The sequence below is a fragment of the Lissotriton helveticus genome, chromosome 6, assembly GCF_964261635.1.
Source record: "Lissotriton helveticus chromosome 6, aLisHel1.1, whole genome shotgun sequence".
Taxonomy (NCBI): domain Eukaryota; kingdom Metazoa; phylum Chordata; class Amphibia; order Caudata; family Salamandridae; genus Lissotriton; species Lissotriton helveticus.
Window position 1 is genome coordinate 12,831,409 of NC_136067.1, and position 22,897 is coordinate 12,854,305.

The following is a 22,897-nucleotide window of genomic DNA, read 5'->3' on the forward strand; positions in this document are numbered from 1 at the left end:
AATCGGTCTTGACCCTGCTCCAATAGGAACTGTTTGTCAAGCTAGGTTCTCCCAGAACCAGAACACAAGAGATCGAGGACTGACTCCAACCTAACTGGGGCTCGTCAGTTGGGTGTTGGTTGGTTCCATTGGCACAGTGAGCACGAGACAAGCATATGGGCATAACCTTGCCACTTGGGGTGGTACATCAGAATGCTTGCAATAAATCTAACCACTGGCAATTGCTCAGGGTAGATTTTGAACCCTTTGTTCTTTTGTCCATCGTGCTACCCCAGTTTGGACCCAGCCATATGCAAATCAGTCTTGACCCGGCTCCTCATGGGAACAGTCCAGCCCGAACTGCTAAGCCAGGTTGTCTCTGGACAGTGTGAAAGATGTTTTATGACACCAGTACTTTCTTCTTCGATTGAACATATCATACTGCTGCTGGCCATGGTCCGAGACAGACCATTGGAATTGATGACAACACTTGTGTTAGCTTGCCCAAGCGAGAGACCGAGTGGCTGACAAATCACTTTTTCCATAGAACGTCGGGGATTTTGCACAAACACAAAGTAGAGGCCTACATGAGACGAGTATTCCCCAAAAAGAAAGGAGCACAGGATATGTTGGGTAACTGCAAGTAACTATTGACAACTCCCATGCCTTAAAAATGGTGCACTTCAGTGTAATCTATCTGAGATGAAAGAGGAAGAGACTAAGAGTAGCAAACCAACAGAGAAAGAGAAAAACAGGGCCAAGGTCCAAAGAACTAGAGAAGCCGGCCACCATCCATGCTGCTGGGGGGATAAGAAGAAGTGGTATAAATGCAGACTTAGGTAGCGCAAGGGCCATGCCTATGAGTGACACGGACCCACAAGCATAGTCCTGAGTGCACCAAGCTTTAATTCACTGTGTCCGCTGATCCCTGTCACTCGCGTGGTACCCATGGGCTGTGACCTGAAAACAGACAGGATGTTTGAGCCAGTGTTTGATTGTAGAGATGCACAGTGTAGTGTATTGATCTACTATGAGGCTATTGAATAGACTATTTCTCCATCACATGAATCTAGGTGGGCACTAAGTGATGTGCGCCAGTTTAAATGTTTTTAGTCATGCAAAAGTGACAGAAAATAAGGAATCTATAAGTTTGAAAACCAATAAAAGAACAACAATAACAAGGTACATGCATATTATTTTTTAAGTCATATGATTAATTATTTTTGGCAGAAGAGTATACAGTGTGGGTCACACAGCAACCTGATATTTCAAGTATAGTAAGCTTTACATGAGTGTGAATGTCATAACTTTCTTTGATTTTATTGGGAGCATACATGGGAAACGTGTGAAACTTAACAACATAACATTTGCATGGTTCCCAAATTAAATGTATCAGTAACTAAGCATGTTGATGGAATCATTGTTGTGTTTTTTTGGAGAACTATTAAATCAGTAAACCATAGGGCAGACAGTCAATGCAGGAAGAGTAAGCAGCGGAGAAAGCCCTGATTAAGCACTGAGTGATGGGCGAAACCTGTTGACATTCTGTTGTTCTGAGCATCAGCATGGGGCCCTTTTATCAGAAAAAATGTAATAAAATGGTTTGAATGTAAATTGATGATGGGGCTCTAATTATGGTTCCATCAACTTAAAAGGTGGGTTATGTTTTGGGGGTAAAGACATATTTAATTTAAAGTAAATACATAACCAAAGTGTAGTAATATCTTTTGTACCTTGTTTTCAGACACTCAGTGACATCGCAAAAGAGGAGAACACGGGTGCCCATTACTCGTACATAGACTTGTTCAGAACTCCAGTACTGAGGAAAATCTCCATCTGTGCAGGGATGGTATGGTAATGGACATTTTAAAAATGTAGCCCTTTTATTGTTTATTGTCTCAGCAGAGTTATTCCATGTGACCTCTTGTCTCCTCTCTTGTAGGTTTGGCGTGGCATTCTGTTACTATGGAATCAGCCTCAACATCACAGGATTTGGGCTGGACATGTACATGACCCAGTTCATCTACGGAGCCATTGAGATTCCATGCAAGGTGGGCATATACATCTTCATGAACAAGGGTGGACGACGCTACGCGCAGGCCTGGACCCTGCTCATCACCGGCTTCTTCTTAGGCATAAACACGCTCATCCCAGTCTGTGAGTTTCTTCAGAGAACACAATTTTTGTTTCTGTTTCTTAAACTATGTGAATGTATGTGTGAACTCCAGGGATGCACTTCATATAAGCAGTACAGAAGGGTTGTATGACGTTACAACGCAGGCTTTTACCCCGCATGCCATTACAACGCAGGGATTACAAAGAAAGTCGTTACAACGACTTTCGCTGGAGGGCGCTGGATAGTGGAATAGTTTAATTTTTTATTCCAACTCCAGCCCACGTTGACAGTAGGGAAGGTGTTGGGTAGAAAATTAAACTATTCCCTATCCAACAGCGCCCTCCAGCGAAAGTCGTTGTAGCGACTTTCGTTGTAATCCCTGCGTTGTAATGGCATTGCGGGGTAATCCCCGCGTTGTCATGGCTGTTCTCCGTACAGAAGTATTAATTATGAATTTATGCTATATTATAGACAGATGACATTAACTCTTGAGTATGCTTAGTTAGTTAAAAAAATCTTCTCTGGGAAAGGTCTTCTGGGAATTGCCTCCTTAGATGTTTCTAATGAGTGGGATTCCCAAGATGTGGAATTCCTCTTTGTGACTGCATCTCTTGGTGGAAAAACCTCTCTGCAGTCCACTTTTACACTATCGCCTGGATCTCAAGTTTCTTCCTCTCCGCTGTTTCCCTCTTTCTTTAACAAAGCCAAATCAATTCACCCCTTCCTCATCGTTTTCCTTGTATTCTTTGTCTGTACTTTAGTATCTTAACTAAGAGCACCATATCTGCTTTTGCCCTACTGCCTCGCCTATTTAAACCATAATAACTCTAGCCTCAACTAACGCTAGCACCCTTGCTACAACACATAGTTCAACACTTTTATACCTACTTATGTTGGGGACATTTCTACTGCTTCTGACTCCTATGCAGCCTCTACCCATACCTACCTATACCTCAGTCTCCCTATCCAACCAATAACGCAGTACATCTATTCCTGCCATGTGGAAAACTGGGTTCTTGTTGCAGTACCACCTCACCAGCAACCAGGTTGTTGTGGGTGACTGAGCATTTACGGAGCTTGTTCGTTATTTTGCGGCACGCAACTTATCATGGTTGCGAACTTGGATAGACTTTAATTAGTGGACGGTCATTTGCTACAATACGGACCTTTTACACACTGGCTATTTACTATATGGAGCCCGTATACTATCTCTTCTGTTAAGTCACATCTTCTTATACATGGTTGATGCTGCGGCTTCCTTACAAATTTATACTCCGGCTAACCAGTGATGTTTTGATATATTTTCTATGCTCATACACTTATACATATTGTGGTGCTCCGTCCCCTATATACTCAACGTGCTGCTTGTATTAATGATTTGGCAGATCAATAGAAATTATTCAACCATATTTATGCCTTGATGAAGTCTCTGTGTGGGACGAAACATGTGTTGGCGATTTACGTGCTGGGAGATCTTTTAATGACATTTTGAATATTAATAAAGAAAGAATTGATGAAATCTGAAGAGGACTCTCTCTGAATTTATCTTGGACTGCCTGGATCCCTTTTGCTTAAACATTGTGTTATGTTCTTAATTCTGCTCTCTATGATAGATAGAGTTCTTTTTCTGAGGGCGTATTATTTAAGCCAAGACTAAAATACTCCTGATTGTCAGGTGTGCTGTAATTAGAACTTCATTCCTTAACAATTGTATTCTGGTTTCACATTTGTGTGTACCTATAGCACCTTGAGGTAGTAGGTGCCTTCAGTTTCTTTAGCACCCATCTTGTGTAAACTTTGTTCTACTTTGCCTAACATATCACGCTTTTACCTGTCTAGACAATAATATTGTCTCTGAATGAATGGTGCGGACGTTTCCTTTGTGAACACTACTACCTAATTGTGTTGTCCCTTACGGTCATGTTCCTGTCATGCAATGTCCTCTACGGTCATGTTTCCATCATACAACATCCCTTCCAGTCTTGTTTCCGTAATGCAATGCCGTTTCAAGTCATGTTCTCATCATGCAATGTCCCTTACGTTCATGTTCCCGTCATGCAATGTGCCTTACGGTCATGTTCCCGTCATGTAACGTCCCTTACCGTCATGTTCCCGTCATGCAATGTCCCATCCTGTCATGTTCCCATCACTTACGGTCATGTTCCCATCATGCAATGTCCCTTACAGTCATGTTCCAATCATGCAATGTCTCTTACGGTCATGTTCCCATCATGCAAAGTCCCTTACAGTCATGTTCCTGTCATGCAATGTCCCTTACAGACATGCTCCCGTCATGCAATGTCCCTTCTTGTCATGTTCTCATCATGTAATGCCCCTTACATTCATGTTCCCGTCATGCAATGTTTCTTCCTGACATGTCTCAATCACACAATGTCCCTTCCTGTCATGTTCCCATCATGCAATTTCCCTTATGGTCATGTTCCCATCATGCAATGTCCCTTACGGTCATGTTCCCGTCATTCAATGTCCCTTACGGTCATGTTCCCGTCATTCAATGTCCCTTACGGTCATGTTCCGTCATTCAATGTCCCTTACGGTCATGTTCCCATTATCCAATGTCCCTTCCTGTCATGTTCCAATCATGCAATGTCTCTTCCTGTCATATTCCCATCATGCAATGTCCTTTCTGGTCATGTTCCTATCATGCAATGTCCCTTCCAATCATGTTCCCAATTGCAATGTCCCTTCCAGTCATGTTCCCATCGTGCAATGTCCCTTCCAGTCATGTTCCCGTCGTGCAATGTCCCTTCCTGTCATGTTCTAATCATGCAATGTCCCTTCCAGTCATGTTCCCATCATGCAATGTCCCTTACGGTCATGTTCTCGTCATGCAATGTCCCTTACGGTTATGTTCCCATCATGCAATGTCCCTTACGGTCATGTTTCTGTCATGCAATGTCCCTTACGTTCATTTTCCCTTCATGCAATGTTCCTTACGTTCATTTTCCCTTCATGCAATGTCCCTTACGTTCATTTTCCCATCATACAATGTCCCTTCCAGTCATGTTCCCATCATGCAATGTCCCTTACGGTCATGTTGTCGTCATGCAATGTCCCTTACGGTTATGTTCCCATCATGCAATGTCCCTTACGGTCATGTTTCTGTCATGCAATGTCCCTTACGTTCATTTTCCCTTCATGCAATGTCCCTTACATTCATGTTCCCATCATACAATGTCCCTTCCAGTCATGTTCCCTTCATGCAATGTCACTTCCTGTCATGTTCTCATCTTGCAATGTCCCTTCCGGTCATGTTCCCATCATGCAATGTCCCGTCCTGTCATGTTCCCATCATGCAACGTCCCTTACTGTCATTTTCCCATCATGCACTGTCTCTTACGGTCACGTTCCCATCATGCAATGCCCCTTAGGTTCACGTTCCTGTCATGCAGTGTCCCTTCCTGTCATGTTACCATCATGCAATGTCCCTTACGGTCATGTTCCCGTCATGCAATGTCCCTTACGGTCATGTTTCCATCCTTACGTTCATGTTCCCGTCATGCAATGTCCCTTACGGTCATGTTTCCATCATGCAATGCCGTTTCCGGTCATGTTCTCATTATGCAATGTCCCTTACGGTCATGTTTCCATCATGCAATGCCGTTTCCGGTCATGTTCTCATCATGCAATGTCCCTTATGGTCATGTTTCCATCATGCAATGCCGTTTCCGGTCATGTTCTCATCATGCAATGTCCCTTCCAGTCATGTTCCCATCATGCAATGTCCCTTCCTGTCATGTTCTCACCATGCAATGTCCCTTACGTTCATGTTCCCATCATGCAATGTCCCTTACGGTCATGTTTCCATCATGCATTGCCGTTTCCGGTCATGTTCCCATCATGCAATGTCCCTTACGGTCATGTTTCCATCATGCAATGCCGTTTCAGGTCATGTTCTCATCATGCAATGTCCCTTACGTTCATGTTCCCATCATGCAATGTCCCTTACGGTCATGTTCCTGTCATGCAATGTCCCCTCCTGTCATGTTCCCACCATGCAACGTCACTTCCGGTCATGTTCCCATCATGCAATGTTTCTTGCACCACATAGCTTTATTATTTTGATTTAACCCGGTTTCCGATCAACCCATGAATAGTTTGTGCCTCCTCTCTTTCTCTCTATTTCTCTTATATTGTCCTATTCTGTCTCTTTCTCTCTCTCTCCTTTGTTTTACAATCTCCAGCTCAAGATGTTCTGCGAACAATAATCGCCATTATAGGGAAAGGTTTCTCTGAATCCTCCTTCACGTCAGTCATGCTGTACACTGCTGAGCTCTACCCCACCGTCCTCAGGTAAGCACCGCCAGGTTTTATTTTATTTAAACTCACGATTCATATTATGTTAAGTCAGCGATCCCTTCTTCTGTGTTATCTGTCTCACAGGTAGTAACTGAGGGAGATCAGAACTGACCTCAGGTCTTCCATCCTGTACGGCTTTTGCTTTAACAATTCACATTGCAGGAATGGAGGAAGTACTTTGCCATCCCCCCAGTGTGTCCAAGGTAGTGGCTGTCAGGGCCCCTGGACTCTTTTACAGAGAACCTGTGGGGAGCTATGTACTGTGCCAAGGCCTCACTCCTAACACTATCGCTCATAAAGCACTGACACCCTCACCAAAAAGGCAAACAAGCCTTTCCAGACTGGGAGGGCACTTCTGAGAAGGATTATGTATTTTTAAACTGTGAAAATATTTCACACAAACTTACTAAAGTGATTCCCTTTCGGCTGGCAAAAGACTTGTCTCTGGCGTGATGGAGACCAAAACACAAGTGTGAAAATGAGAAGAACATAGATAATCGGGGTAACAGCTGATGGTGCAACAAGGGCTCTGGTATGAGATACGATAAACACGTCAATCCAGCTGCCATGCGAGGAACTGTTTCAGATACAGTCATAGCACCCTAGTTGTTATAGTAACTGCACCGCCAGGCCCAGTTCATCCTTTTCACTAAAACTCAAAAGTTCATTGGACAGTATTCATCAGTTGTAGAATAATAACACAGAGCCTCAATAGACACTTATAAAAGTGACTTCTCTGATCAGCAGGTTATGGAGTCCCCATGAGCTCCCAACGAAGCCTGAGGACCTGTGTGCTGACAGTCAGAGCCACCAAGCTTCTATGTGTCACATGCCCTTCAATTACTTTAAATAGCTTGAAACTAAGCCAGGTGAGGGCGGTTCCACCCCTCACCTCCACACAACACCCATAGGCAGAACCATACCCCCCACACCCCCTCCCCGGCCCTCCTGTGGAAATGTGCCTTTTTTATAAGAACACCGGTGCAGGGTTCACCCTTATCTTTGTCCACAGGTCCGTAAACCAACAAAATAGAGATTGGCACTGAAGCTGGAGTTCAAATAACAAGTTTATTAATCACTCATGAGTGGGCCTATGTCCACACAGCACTCTCGAGTGCTGCCTGAGGTAGTAAATCGAATACACAGACCATGGTGCTTTTATACACGGTTTGTTGCAGAGTAAGCATGTAGTTACAAATAGAAGGTACAAGCATAAACCGGAATAACTACCGAAAAACATGGACAGATGGGAGATCACTTAGTCAGCAAAGTGGGAGGGGGCACAGTACTGCTTACAGCAGCAAAGAGTGATTGATAGTTACATCTTAAGCCAGGTGAATTCTAGCAGCTACAGGTCTTTTCTCAGCACGTCTTTGGCTCAGTACAGAAGGAGTAAACTAAAGCTGATGACACAAGCAGTATAGAAAGGCAAGCAACAGTGAAGGCGGAAGAATTACATATTTAACAAAATGGATGCCCCAAACAAGATGTCTTCAGCTCATGCTAACGGCAATTCTTTTCCATTTCCACACTCCTTGGAGGGTTGAAACCTTATAAACACTTATGATAGGTTTAAAAGCAACCTAGCACCACTAAGAGCTTCCTTTCCAAGAACATTTTCACAAGGGTGGTCCGTAAACCAGGTTTCATAATTTTCAAGATGAAGAGTAGATGGGAGTCGGGCCCCCACACAAAATTATAAAGAACGTGAGCCTTGCTTTAGAGCAACACTTGGGGGAAAAGGTGAAACATCACCAGTTGAGCATTTGACATGATAAAGATTGGGTTTGAATACTTCAATATTTGTGTGGTCTGGTCACTGTATCCAAGGCACACACATGCAACCAGGGATGGGAGCGCATCCCAAGATCTCTTATCCAAGATGTCGGACCTCAGGAAAATAGTTTTGTTTCTATATGATGCATGAGATTAAGGACATCTTTCAGGTGAGTGGTGGATTCTGAAGGACTGGTAGACGGCAACACTTGGTGGTACCCAGGAGTGTCTGGAGGTCCTTCTGAAGAACATATTGTATTGTAGTTGTATTGAAATTGCATTTGTTTAGCGCTTACTACCCCTGAAGAGGCATTGAAGCGCTTTTTTGGCGAGTAGCACACTACTCCGGGACCCATAAAGGATTAGTGTTGAACTAGTGTAGTGAAATATGCAAGTACATTTTAAGTGGTGGATATGTTAGTCAGTTATTTGGATTCGGAAAGATAGAATAGGAAAGCATGTTTGTATTTATATAGCGCTTCTAACCCCTGATGGTGTGTTGAAGCTTTTTTTTTGGCGAGTAGCACACTACTACGGGAAACCCATAAAGGATTAGTGGCGAATTAGTATAGTGAAATATGAAAGTAATTTGAGTGATGGATATTAGTCCGTTATTTGGAGTGAGAAGGACAGCTGAGGGATAGGAAGAAAGGTTTGCATTCATATAGCGCCTGTTACCCCTGATGGATGTTGAAGCGCTTTTCTGGCGAGTAGCACGCCACTCCGGAACCCATAAAGGATTATTGAAAATGTGTATATGATAGGCTCGTCCATCAGTCAAGCGAGACATGGCTGAAATCTTTGTGGCTGCTCTTCAACAGGCAGAGCGTAGGACAGTGCTGGGCATCCTTGCTCCATGTTGGAGTTGACTCAGGTTTAAACCAATGAAATAAAGACTAGGACACTCTCCATGCAGTGGCTACAATATCAACCCTGGACCCCATTTGGTGGCTTCAGAGTCAAGGGCTATCCCTACCAGTGTTTTCTCTAAACGCGAGTCAATAGACCAACCTTATTGTGTAGGCCACAATGTTCTAAAAGAGATGGCAAATCCGATTGTTATTGAGGAAGGGCGCGTCGTTAGGTTGGGTACTGCAAGGTTGGGTACCTTCAGCCTAGCTAGTGGGGGCTTCCAGATTGTTGTTGTTACAACATTCGTTTTTTTAAATGAGTTTGGATTTAAGAAAGGGATTGATACATCAAAACACAAACAGTACAATCAAGTTCCTGATAGCTGCTACAGTCCCAGTAGAGAAGTAGGGAATTCTTCACCAGCATGGGGCCTTTCCCAATATCAGCTAAAGAATGCCCTGCAATATTCCATGGACTGATGCAGCGTGTGAAATTATGTATTCACTGACTAAATAACATAGCTGTCTACAGGTTCAAATATGTCAAAAATATTTTGGTCAAGAATATTTTTAGACAGAATATTATTTTTTACGGGATTAATATAATTTTTAATATACTTTCATATAATATTGTTTTAAAAAAAAATATTCTGTTGTTTTATTACATTTTGTTTAATGAGTTATTATTATTTTAAAGTTAATTTTTGTCTTTTTTTGGGTATAATTTCTTTTATATTTTATTTAGTAGGGTGGCAAGCCTTTTCAATATATACTTTATAATTGTTTGTAAACAGTTTATTCACTCTATAAATGCCAATTTGTTGATTTCATTATTATCTATGCAAATTGTTTTATTTCTAATAAATAAAGCGGGGGCTGTTGTTCTGCAAGTGATGAATTGCTAAACACCACAAGCATGTCAGTCGAGTCAGATCCTGAAAAGGGTCGACTTATGCAGTGTTCGGGCAGGTGCAATGCCCACCCACGGGTCCGGGGGCACCTAGGGAACCCTATAAAACTAATCGATGTTTTAAACTGATAGCCATAATGCCTGGATAGGTCCTAAGACCTATTTTTGCGCAGAAGCTCCAGCAAAGATAAAGTTTTCGCCACAAAAAACAATTTGTCTGTGATAGAACATTTTAAAGTGTCCCTGATGGATTATCGGTCACATATTTGTTTTTTTTGTATTCTAACTCTGTCGTCATTGCTCTTGTGTCCTTCCTTCCATCATTTTTGTAAAGCGCTCTGATATCCTTCGGGATCTTGTTCGCGCTATATAAAGCTTTATAAATAAATAAATAAAATAAAATAAGAATATCTTTAGTGAAAGGGAAAATTTTGCCATTCGGCATCAGACTGTCCAACAGTACCCAACTTGTGTGCGGCGGGGGAGGGGTTGTTGAACCCTGAACCTGACCTCTTGCGAGCAGAAAACATCCACCCCGCTCCAGGTGTGCCATAGATGATTTTTTCTGGGTGCACACAGCAGCTTTTCTTTAGGGGAAATTATGTTACCACATTTTTTCAAAAACATTTAAAAAAAATTATTTTTGGTGCCAGCCCATGTGTTTTTTTTTTTTGTTTTTTTTTTTAAAGAACAATAAGTCAGCTGTTTCAAGATGTTTGGAAAACAATTCTGGACCCTTCCTAAGCCACTCATATTAAAGAAAAAAAATCAATGGAACAACTTTATAAAATGCTCATATCTCAAAAAACACTTGCAGCAAACCAAAGAAAGCATGCTTTGTGAGTAAAGTTGTGCTTTTAAACCAAGTGTGGTATAATTCTGTTTTGTATGTCGGCGCGAGCTTGGATCTGCACAAGAGTTGACATTCAGGGCTTCATTTATGAGGAATTGGCGTGGGACAGCGCTGCAAGACTTACTGCGCTGCCCTGCGTCAATGTGGAAGGGCAGGAATGCACTGTATTCATGAATTACAGTGCATTCCTGTCCTTTCCCCCTGCCCTGGTCGAGTATTTGGTGCTGCGTGCCAATGCATCCTTCTCCTTCCTCGCCGCCAAGACCTGGAATACCCTCCCCACCCACATACGACAGATCCAAGACCTACTCGCCTTCAGAAGACTCCTCAAGACCTGGCTCTTCGAGCAGTAGCAGCACCCCCTCCCCTCAGCGCCTTGAGACCCTCACGGGTAAGTAGCGCGCTTTACAAGTACTATGATTGATTGCATTGATTGAATGCAGGCACCACAAGGGAGCCTCCGTTGCAGGCAGCATGGTTTTAGTGCAGGAGGGGGACCTTCCTGCACAAAAAAATCAGAGAGTCATTATCTTCTGTCTGTGTGCTGCGGAATTCAGCATGCATAGAAAGAGGAAAATCAGGGAGAAATAAACATATCTCTCCTTGTTAGGCCTGCTCTGGTGATGCGTATGGGTTTGCCGCTGCCCCAGGTTTACGACTCTTGTAAATAAGCCCCCCAGCGTCTTAGCTGTCACGCCAAGACATCGCCGAATCAGTTCAGATTCTTTCATGGTGCCAAAAATTATAAGCAAATCAAAAAATGCCTTTTCAGCGGAAACTGCAACGGAACCTTTTCTGGTATACAATCCATCCATCGCCCCTCCCTTCTCCTATCCGCGTGTATCCGGCACTCCTCCTTTTTGACACTGCATGCCTGGTCATTTGGAATGATTTACCTTCTGTCTGTTTCACCAGGAGCTAGCAAAGCTCTGGTAATAAACTCCAGAGCCTGAACATTTCTGTTTTTAACATTTTGATCTAGCTCATTGTGACAAATGCAACAGACGGCACATCCTGTGATAAGATGTTATAGTGCTTGACAAATCTGTGCCATGACAATAAGGCATAAGAAATGGGGAGGGGGGAGGAGTGCTAGTAAGCCGCAGATTAATAGCAGATACAAACAACTAGTCACAGTCAACTGGAAGAAAACCCGAGAGCCTGATTGTGAGTTTTGCAGTCCTACAACGGATGTATGATGTTACCACGCGATCAAAATGATCCCGGTACATCACAACGCAGCTTTTACAATGCAAGTCGTTACCACGACTTGTGCTTTAGGGTGCTGGACTTAGGAATAGTATAATTTACTATTCCAACTCCAGCCTACGAACAGTAGGGAAGGTATTGGAATAGTAAATCTACTATTCCTTAGTCTAGAGCGCCCTCCAGTGCAAGTCGTGGTAACGACTTGCTTTGTTAAAGCTGCATTGTGAATGTATTGCAGTGTTTTGCCCGCGTTGTAAAGGTTGTTTACCCCAACAGCGGCGGCGGCCTCCACCGTAATACTGCTAAACCCGTAATGCGACCGCCAACCAGATCCGGAGTTAAATCTAGGTCTGGCAGGCGGTGTTGCAGCAGTCTGACTGCAGTGGTCAGCAGGGCTCATAGAAGAGCCTATAATGCAGACCGGTGCAGTAAGACCAACTGTACATTCCTGCATGGTGTAGTGTACATGCCTCACGGCGCAGGAAGTCATAATAAGGTCGTGAGTCCCTCACATGGCTCAGATGTTTGGTCAAAATGTGAATGCCATTTTCAATGGAAAAGATGATATTCACTGGCAGTTTAAGACAATATTGCAATCTTTGACAAAGAACCCGACAAAGTTTGAAAATAGTCCACTGAGACCACAGACACTGAGAGCTCTGGACTTCTATTGATGTGGCAGCTTTAGGATTGTAGGCCGGTCTCTACCCTAAGAGGAAGAATTGAGGAATCTTAAAAGATCCTTCTATGTTCTGCCGGGAAGTGTTTGTAATCCGGGGCTATTGGCGGGGAAGGGGTGAGGTGTTGGCCTAGGTCATGGTTGCACCATAGCATTTTGTGGGTAAACAACCTTCACAACGCGGTCAAAACACCACGGTGCCATAACGACGCGTCTTTTACAACGCAAGTCGTTACCACGACTTGCACTGGAGGGCGCTCTGGACTAAGGAATAGTAGATTTACTATTCCAACACCTTCCCTACTCTACGTAGGCTGGAGTTGGAATAGTAAGTCTTACTATTCCTAAGTCCAGCGCCCTCCAGCGCAAGTCGTGGTAACGCCTTGCATTGTAAAACCTGCGTTGTAATGTACCGCGATCATTTTGATCGCGTTGTAACATCATACATCCCATTTTGTGTGATGCTCAATAATAATTGTTTTTAAACTAAAATTCTATACCATGGAGACATGTGTGATGCCCTTGCAATCCCAAGAGCTTTTCTTCCTTTTGTTTTTGTGCAAGGTTTGCACGAGACATCTTTTGGAGGAGGTATCCATCTTTCAGAACACAAAACTCGAATGGTGGTTATAGTATTCAATGTACATGTGAGAGCTGCTGCTCTGGCATTCTGTGCTTCAGACCTTTCTTTCACTGTCTTATTCCAGGCAGAACGGCATCGGGTACAACTCGTTCCTCGCCCGCATCGGGGGGTCCCTGGCTCCCTTGGTCCTGCTCTTGGATGAAGTATGGGAGGTCCTGCCGCAGCTCATCTACTGCTCGGTGGCCATCGTCTGTGGCTTGGTGGCTTTTTCCCTCCCTGAGACTCTCAACGTGCGGCTGCCGGACACAGTAAAGGATATCGAAGAGACGCGGTAAGGCATGCAGTTTTACAGTTTACAGTTTATTTATTATGATTTGGGACTCCAAAGAGTTCCACATAAAATGAAGAAGATACATCTAAAAAATTAACATTACAAAAATTGTAAAATTGATACTTGTATAGCCCACTACTACCCGCAAGGGTCTCAAGGCGCTTGTACGAATTCCGCTGTGGAACCCATACTGGCTTTCTCTGTGAGGTGTCCACTCCTGGGCACCCCCAAGGTGGAGGCCAGGCATCCTTAGCGTTGTGGGGGCCGTTGTGGAGATTAAGCAAGCTATTGCCCAGAGTTGCAGAGTGGGACCCATGATTGGAATAGGCACCGAGGCGAGAATTATCAGGTCCGTGGAATTTTTTAGCCCAAGACCCGCCGAGGCGGGGAATTGAACCCTGGTCCCGGGCTAGACCTCTGCATCAGGGTCTGCCGCTCTAACCATTGAGCCACACTTCTACACTCCATTAAAATAAAGGGGCATATTAGCAACAAAGTTAATTGACTTAACGCTGCCTTGATAATAGGGCGATGCAGATATTGCCGTGTTATCGGCAGAAAAGTGCCGATAATGCGGCGATAAGGGGCTTGCTAATATGCCCCAGAGATTTTCTGGATTTGTACGGTACTAAATTCATCATATCATATAAAAACGAGGCAAAACATATATATGGAAACAATTCAAGAAACTTTCAAGTGCCAAGAGGATTGATCAATAACAAATCAGATTACCATCGATGGATACTTAGGGGACTTTTACGAAGATTACAATCTAATGCTAAAATAAAAACGTTCAAAATTTAAACCATGTAATAAAGAGCGGGGATTTGTCAACTCACAATACAGTACAAGATAACCAGCAGCATAACAACAGTGCAAGAATATTTAAAACTTCGCAGCAATACAGAGTAATACAACGCGAGGGAAGATAAGCGAAAAATGGTAGTTGTAAATGTTGTGGTTCCGCCCACTCAGCCCATGCACCGCAGGAACGAAGTGAAGTATGCACCAATCCCCTCTTCCTGCCCATATGACACCTCACAGACACACACAACTATAAGGATGCCAATGAACCTGAAAAGAGGGTGGTATTAAGGTGACACCAAGTCTTCCACCCTTGGTGTAGATAAAAAGACACTGCTCCTGTCTCCTCGCCTCCGCACCTATGTACACAGACAGAAGGGAATACAATTCACCAAAAGCATGATAATCAAAGTACTCCCTGACCCCCAATAGCAATGAACATGTCCTGCCACCACAATCACCACAGCCAGCTTACCTATGGAAAATGTAGGCTTTGCCTCGATGAGACACCGGACAGCAGCTGATATTGAGTCCAATTCAACTCCAGGGACTCAGTAAAAAGACTTGAAATATCGTATTGTGTCACCCATTCAGAAGACGATAATATAAGGGGAAAAAGGAAAAAATGCCCGTAAAAGCAGGAGCACACCAGAAAAAACCCCTTTAAAAGTGGTTTATGTGAGGGCAGATGAACGAACCCCAGCCAAGGAAAAGAATAAATTCTCGGCTCTCGCGGAATGACCCGAAAAAGGGTCACTTCCGAATAAGGAGGTGGTGCGGTACAAAATAGAGGACACGTCACGAAGCCGAAGCCCCGCGATGACTCACGTGACCTCCGGATTCACCGCAAACACAACAACCCACTCCCGAGTGCGGAGGTCGTTAGGAGCCCCTAACAATGTTGACCTCCGGCAACCAGTGCCGAAAAACGGACTGGGACAACGGAACAAGGGACAAGGGAAAACTCCCTAACTAACTAACTAACTAAGAGGGGCAAAAATGCATAAAAATTAAAAAGCTCATAATAAGGCAAAGATATTCAATTTCAGCATACAGCACTCAATAGCTAGCAGCAAAATAGGTTGGAAAACTGCAAGTGCTGAGAAACATACATAGTAAACCAATACTGTTCTAAAATATATTTAAAAATTGTTTAAAAAAGCTAAACATTTTAAAACAAATAAATTCAGATGGCGGTGCCAGCAGACAGTTACGGGCCTCTTCTGCTGTGGTGATATTGTACTTTAAAATAAGTCTTTCTGTATCATTGTGTATGGGACAATATCTACAGGAGGTGCATCTACAGGGATCTATAGAAAGAACACAGAAATATTAAGCAAGATTCACTCAGCAACTCTACTGACCTTGGATAATTGCCCCAAGGGTTTTCCTTTCCTCTCTCTCCCATCAGTCTCTCTTTTCCTGTCTCTAATTTCATGAAAGGATGCAGCAGGGGTGTAACTATTTCCTGTTTTGCTAATAAAAAAAATTTCAGAGGGTTTGAGGAATTATATTTCTCCTTCCAGGAATCTCCATTGATAATCATGAGCACTGGATCTGTACTCACACAGGGGATCCTGCAACTCTTTAAAAAAAAAAATATTTTTTTCGCTTTTCATTAGAAAAGCATTTACTTCTCATCAATACACAAAATAATTTAGCAGCTTAGTGGAAAGTTATATTAGCCAATGCAAAACATTTTCTTAAAAACAATAACTAATTTATAAAGAAAATGGTGACCAGATCAGGAGAACTAGGTGACAAAAAAAACTTTTTAAAAAAATATATTTTTAAAGGAAAGCACAGAGGCATATATCAATACAGGCTTCAGCCATGCAAGGCTGTAAAACGAGCTCTACAGCTTTAACCCGTTAACCGCGGCGGTAATTCTGCCGCGGTGTGGGCGTTTCCGTGCGCGAGTGGGGCCCGTTTCGGCCGTTGGATGTGCGCAGCACTACGAAGGTAGTGCTCGCGACGGCCAACGGCCAACGACAGCAGGGAAGGGGTTAAGGAATCTAAATCCCCCAGTTTCCCATCATGCTCTGCTCATTGCTCCAGTTCTTCTTTCCTGGCGACAGCATCCTGGGGCTTTGAGTTCGGTCTTTCTGTTTTTTTCCCCTGGAAATCTTTCCAAACCACAGTTAGAAACATTTTACTCAATTCCCCGAAGGGCTTAGAGTGCTTTGCTGTCCCTTTCTGGATGGAAATATTTTCTTCCTTAAGAACATACAATCTCTTTTAGTGAAGTCTCCTCTTGTGGTAAGAAAAGGCACAATCATTTCCTCATCATCTGTGCATTAAATGCCTCCATGAGACCTATTTTCCTGACATATGCCGGCACCAAACAAGAGAGAAATAATCTGACTTCATGGACTTCAGGAGGAAGAGCGCAGGCATCAAGAATCCCTCCCTGGAGAGGACGTCCAGGAGAGTGAGACGAATGGGACCTTCTTCCAGTTCTCAAATCTCCAAATCTGATGACTCCTCAAAAGGGGGAACATCCATTACGACGAGGTTGTTACACCGCGCTACCATTACAACGCGGGCAATACAACGCAAGTTGTTACCACGACTTGCGCTGGAGGGCGCTCTAGGCTAAGGAATAGTAGATTTACTATTCCAACACCTTCCCTACTGTACGTAGGCTGGTGTTGGAATCGTAAATTTTACTATTCCTAACTCCAGAACCCTGCAGCGCAAGTCGTGGTAATGACTTGCGTTGTAAAGCCCGCGTTGTAATGGTAGTGCGGTGTAACAACCGCGTTGTATTTGCATACAACCCCTCAAAAGGGAAATCCAAAAGGTGCCATCTCCATGTAAAATAGTGCTGCTCCCGCTTGATGTCGAGATCCGTGACATAGGGGCTTGCTCACAGTCGACGGCTGGGTTCCCATGAAGGAGGCATCTGACTTTGAAGAAGCAAAGAGGTTAGACATCGAGGGAGTCAATGGCATTGAAGCACCACTCAATGTCGAGGCATGTGTCATCATCCGTCGCTCTGCACCACCCTGGAGAATTGATAAGCAAGTTGAAATTCATCAGGTTGCCATTGATTTCAGATTCTTGAGAACTCACTGCTTGCATCCGTTCCAGAGTCACTATTTTAGGGATGGTTTTGCTGAATTCTTCTCCTTTAAGAGTTCAGTCACCTCCACAGCCGACTGCGCCACTGGGACTTCTCTGTCAAGACCCGCTTCTCCAGTCACCCTGTGTTAAGGGACACCTCCCGTAGCCCCATCATCAGGACCACCCACTGCTCCTGGCTCAGGTGACCCACGGAGATCCAGGACTCTTAGTTAGAGATCACGTTGTCCTCTCAGGGCACAGTTTATAGACCATGACAAGCATCACGCTAGTCATTCCAGGGGCTCTCGAAGGTCAAGGTCTCCAAGACACAGGTATGTTTCTTATTTTCAATCTCTGCTCAAAAGTCAGAAGTTATTCTTAAACTTTGGAGGTAGTTTCAAGGCCTTGAATCCTCGGAGAAGTACGATGCCCCAAGGGGTCCACCTCCTGATAGCCCCTTGGTCTGAGTAGAACTAACAGACACAAAATGGTGATCAGGCGAGGGAAGGAAAGGAAGGGAACAGCAGAAGGGAGATCTGAAACAAAAGTAAACAAGCATAAGTATCCAAAACTTCTTCGGTAAAGGAAAATAACAGCCACGGTATCCTAGTGGGGATCACAGGAATCAAGGTGCTACTGGATCTAAGGATAGAACAAGGACTTTACTACACACGTAGAAAGAAGGCTGTTCTATAAGTTTCCATGTATTTCTACAGCAGTTAGCAACATACCCAAAAACATCACAAGAGCCACGCAACAGGGGAATTGGAGCTTTCTTCAGGATGAGCTCTACAAGCCCCTGCTGTGAAAACAGAGATGAACAATCCACATGAATGTTTAGCACATGAAGAGGTTATTATACACCATAACACACCAAAGAGAATGGAGTAATAGTTGCAAAAAGAAATGGCCAATCTTATGATCCTGTTCCAAGGAATTTGCGAGCAGCACAGGGATCATAGAAGAAACATAAAAGGTAGCAGAGTATCGCAGCGATATACAGCAAATATAACGCTCTGTAGGCTGCTTCAACGCAATTAAAGCATTGGGGTAATCCAGGGAAATTCACAGCTTATAAATCTAGTTCAATAAACAGTTACTCAAGTGTGCAGCTGCGCGTATCACACAAAGCGGGACAATCCTTAGTCCCCCAGGGAATCAGAGAGGGTAAAGAAGGGAAATTACCAAGCCCCCGCAAGAGCCTTAAGAAGCTCGTCCAACGGGGGGAATTAGGTAAACACAAGGAAGCCCCGCAAGAGCCAGTCGTCAGCTCGTCCAACAGGGCTTTGAAATGCCCACGAGATCAAGGTGCTGGGCAGGGTAAATTGCAGAGAGTAACAAGGAGCGATGGTGCAAAAGCACCCCTACCGTGACTTTGATATGCAGCACGCCACAAAAGAATCCTGGAATTAACGGCACCCGACTGGTGCCATGGAAGGGTTTACATTCGCTTCCGCGCAACGTCATGACATCATCAGCGTCACGTTCTTGGCTTCATGGGAAATGTAGTTTAGTCTGCAGCTTCTCGTCCGATTACGGAGAAGCCTTGCGCCGCAGTGTTCTCCACCTGCCTTGATGATGCGACGTGACAGGTAGCCTTTCAAGATATAGGGAGAACGCCTAGTATATGTGTATATTTGGGTTACTTTATGTTCATGGGCTTAGTTTTCACGAGTTACCAGTTTAATATCAAAGTGCAGAACGTTGGCTACACAGAGACAGTGCTCAGATATATCCATTCACAATTACAGTTATGCTAAAGACTCTTGAAGAGAAGTCGCTTAAGATATCTCTTTGTCTTTTACATCCTCCTTCCAGCCGCAGCCCGTGCAGGAAAGAGCGGTGAGGCCGGGTAGGGGTATTTCGACAGATGACGAGGGAATATTAATTATTTCATTTCCCATTGTGGGCATCTGTCGAAATCCCCCACACCAGGCCCAACGTCACCACCTCTCTTACCTGCATGGGCCGCTGCTACCGCCTTCACCTCCTGAAATAACAAGTCAGAGTGGTGGAGTCCTATGCCTATCTTTTCTCTCTTGCCCCATTCCCTTCACCCTACGTCTACCACTGGCCCTCATATCCCAATGTATATCCCTGTGTATATGGGTACTGCTGGGGATGGTGAGAGATGGAAAAAAGCATCACTCTGTTACTTTGGCACACAAGGTTAATGCAAACTGACACCTCATTGGTCTCACATAAATTCCCAGAAGGCATCAGACTGGCGCTCTCCGGCAGAAACAAGTCTCATTTGTCTGGGTTTCCCTTGACAGTGCGTTGGATGTATTTCTCCTCTGCTTGTGGAGGGAAGGCATTGTGGTTGTGTGGTCTTTCTGGAGAATAGATGATGTAGGGATGAAGGATTTCAGGTCCAGGTGAATTGCTCTCAGCTCTTGCACATTTATAGGATGCAGCTTTTCTACATAAGACCATGGGCTAGATGTAGGTAATTCTAATTTACCAATTCATAAATACCGAATTTTACCGATTCTGTATTTATGAATCGGTAAATTAGAAGTAGGCAGATGTAGGTAAATGTTATTTTACATTTACCGAATCTGTAAGATTCGGTATTTACCGATTCGGTAAATACCGCATCGGTATTGCCCATTGATTCCTATGGGCCTTGAAGCCCATAGGAATCAATGGGCAATACCGATGCGGTATTTACCGAATCGGTAAATACTGAATCCTGCAAGGGTGCAGGGGCTGTCACTTTGACACCCTCTAGCACCCCAAGTACAGGCTTGTGTGACATGTGGCACACATGCATGCCCTAAGGGCATGTCGGGGTGTCACATGGCACAGGTGTGCATGCACAGATGAGCATGCACACCTGAATTCGGTATTTTACCACACAATGCCTCCAAACTGAGGCTTCGCTCACAAGCCTCCAAACTGAGGTTCAGAAAATCCCTGAAAACATGGCTGTTTTCCCTACCCTGATTTGCCTCACATCGCCTTCTAATCTACAGCGCCAAGACGCCGCGGCATTCGAGCGCTTAATAAAAATTTCCGTCAGTCAATAGGATTGTGTGGTAAAATACCGACTCTTAAGGGCCTGTGGCACTCTCTGAAGTGCTAGCTACATCTAGAATTACAGAATCAGTATATTTTCCGATTCGTTAATTTACCGAATCGGTAATTTTACCCAATCGGTAAATATACCGATTCTGTAATTTTAAGCCCCCTACATTGCAAAACCCAAATACCGGTCGGTAACGGCCGAATTCGGCCATTACCGACCGGTATTAGGACTCCTACATCTGGCCCCATATTCCTTAGACAGTGAGCACCCCATTCCTTTTGATGTGGGGGTATCAGGGTGGGACGTGACTATATCATCATCTGCAGATAAGAGATTCTGATATAGGAAACGAAGAAAGGAGGGGATGAGAGGTATTGTCACAGTTCAGCACACATCCTCCCAGTCAATAATAATTCACAAGCGAGTGTGCAGTCCCATCATGTGGCTCCCATAGTATGAGTACTGACTTTAGGACTAGTTAGAGGTCATAGGGAACATCCTAAATTTGAAATACATTCTTAACTTAACTTTTAAATTTTTTTGCTGCATAATAAATAAATATAAACATTTGCATTAATTGGGATTTTTTTTAATAAATGTGTAAACATAATTGACATTTAATATATTTCAATAAGTTAAATATTTAATTTAAAATTAAGTTAGTATTTCTTTAGCATTTTTCTTTTTTGTTCTACATTGAAAATACATATGTAAATTTATTTCACATTAATATTTAAGATAATATTATGTTTAGTATTTTTTGAAAGTTTAATTTAGTACACTTTTTCAATTTTAAAGTTTCCCTATAATTCACTGTGGGAGATCTCCACCCTAGTGGCAAATACCTCCGCCTATGCCCTAGTGGCAGATACCTCCGCCTACCTGTGAAAAGTTATTAGTAGTAACTTTACACTTCTAAATGTGGCACCACCCCCCTGTGTCAGGGGGTGGAGAATAGTAAGTCTACACTTTGCAGTAAATTAACACCTGGAAATCATTCCTTTTGATGTGGGCGTATCAGCGTGGGGCGTGACTACATCATCATCTGCAGATAAGAGATCCTCATATAGGAAACAAAAAAAGGAGGAGATGAGAGGAATTGTCACAGTTCAGCACACATCCTCCTAGTCAATAATCATTCACAAGCGAGTGTGCAGTCCCATCATGTGGCTCCCATAATATGAGTACTGACTTTAGGACTAGTTAGGGGTCATAGGGAACATCCTAAATGGGATGTGTGCTTCCTCACCCACCAAAGAGTCATGCTTCATCATTGGGGATCAGCTCCTAGTTGGGTGGGTGCTGGAGAGCCCAACTGGGCCCCTGCTGTGCGGTGCAGGATGGCGCCATTGCAGGCACCCACTCGACTGTCTCTCCTTCACTGCTGATGGGTGAGGCACTGTGACTGCTGACGGCGGGTCTGTGTCCCGCGCGCTGCGGGTCCGGTGACTCCACCCGCAGCTCTGAGAGTGAAGCGCACAGACCCTGACGATTGGTGGGCTGCTTTGGCCTGAGGAGATTGAAAAGTCATCTCAGCTATCCAGGCACTGGACTACTGCATGCTGTCTGCTGTCAAGACTTCGATTACAGCAGCGGTGAGGCCTAAGTAAGTACCAGTTGGGGGCGGTACCTACTAGGTGAATCCTGACTACACTGGGGGTTGTTGATTTTCTGGAACCCTTCAGGTATTTTCTCATTTCTTATGATTCGTTAGTTTTACTAGTGAACAGCCTGACTTCAAATGGCCACCAAAAAGATGTCCAATGCCTTATTCCACTATTTCTGACATGCCTGACCTTAAGATGGCGACTATGCACGGACTCCTCTTTCAGATTCACTCCTGCCAAGAGGGCTGATGGCAGGAACAAGGGGTTGTCCCACAATTCTGCAGACTTTGGAACTGTCCCCTCCATTCTAAAACTGTTTTACCACGTAATACACCATTATCCCTAAAGTTACCAGCATGGTGTGTACCCTTCACCAAAGCACTCCTTTCTCCCCTTGTTGGGGAGGGATCCAGCATTTATTCCCTGGAGTCTCAGAGACCCCCCCTGAGAGAGTCCACAGCGTCAAGGGAGCTACACACAGCGGTGGTTTGGGAATGGCGCCCCTTGCCAAAGCACTCCCTCTCCCCTTTTTGAGGAAGGATCCAGTATTTATGCCCTGGGGTCTCAGAGACCCCTCCGAGAGACTAAACAGTGTAAAGGGAGCCACACACAGCAGAGCTGTGGGAATGACACCATTTCTACTGGGATCACAGCACTCCAGACGTTGGATACTGTTTTTTCTCATCTCCCGGGTGTTTTTCCTTCACCCCCCCCCACCTCTTTCCCTCGTTCATTCTTTGTCTACCTCCCCTGCTCCTATCCCCTCTCCCCTGAATCTCTCG

General features: G+C 44.1%; 1 protein-coding gene across 1 annotated transcript in view; it reads left to right on the plus strand.

Moving 5' to 3' along the window:
* Positions 1 to 22,897, plus strand: part of LOC144762139 (solute carrier family 22 member 7-like) — a 204,532-nt gene that overhangs the window by 167,217 nt on the left and 14,418 nt on the right. Inside the window, exons 7-10 of the mRNA XM_078647286.1 lie at positions 1,724 to 1,833; positions 1,922 to 2,136; positions 6,301 to 6,409; positions 13,401 to 13,607. Coding sequence (XP_078503412.1) covers positions 1,724 to 1,833; positions 1,922 to 2,136; positions 6,301 to 6,409; positions 13,401 to 13,607 — 641 coding nt within the window. The remainder of the gene's footprint in view (positions 1 to 1,723; positions 1,834 to 1,921; positions 2,137 to 6,300; positions 6,410 to 13,400; positions 13,608 to 22,897) is intronic.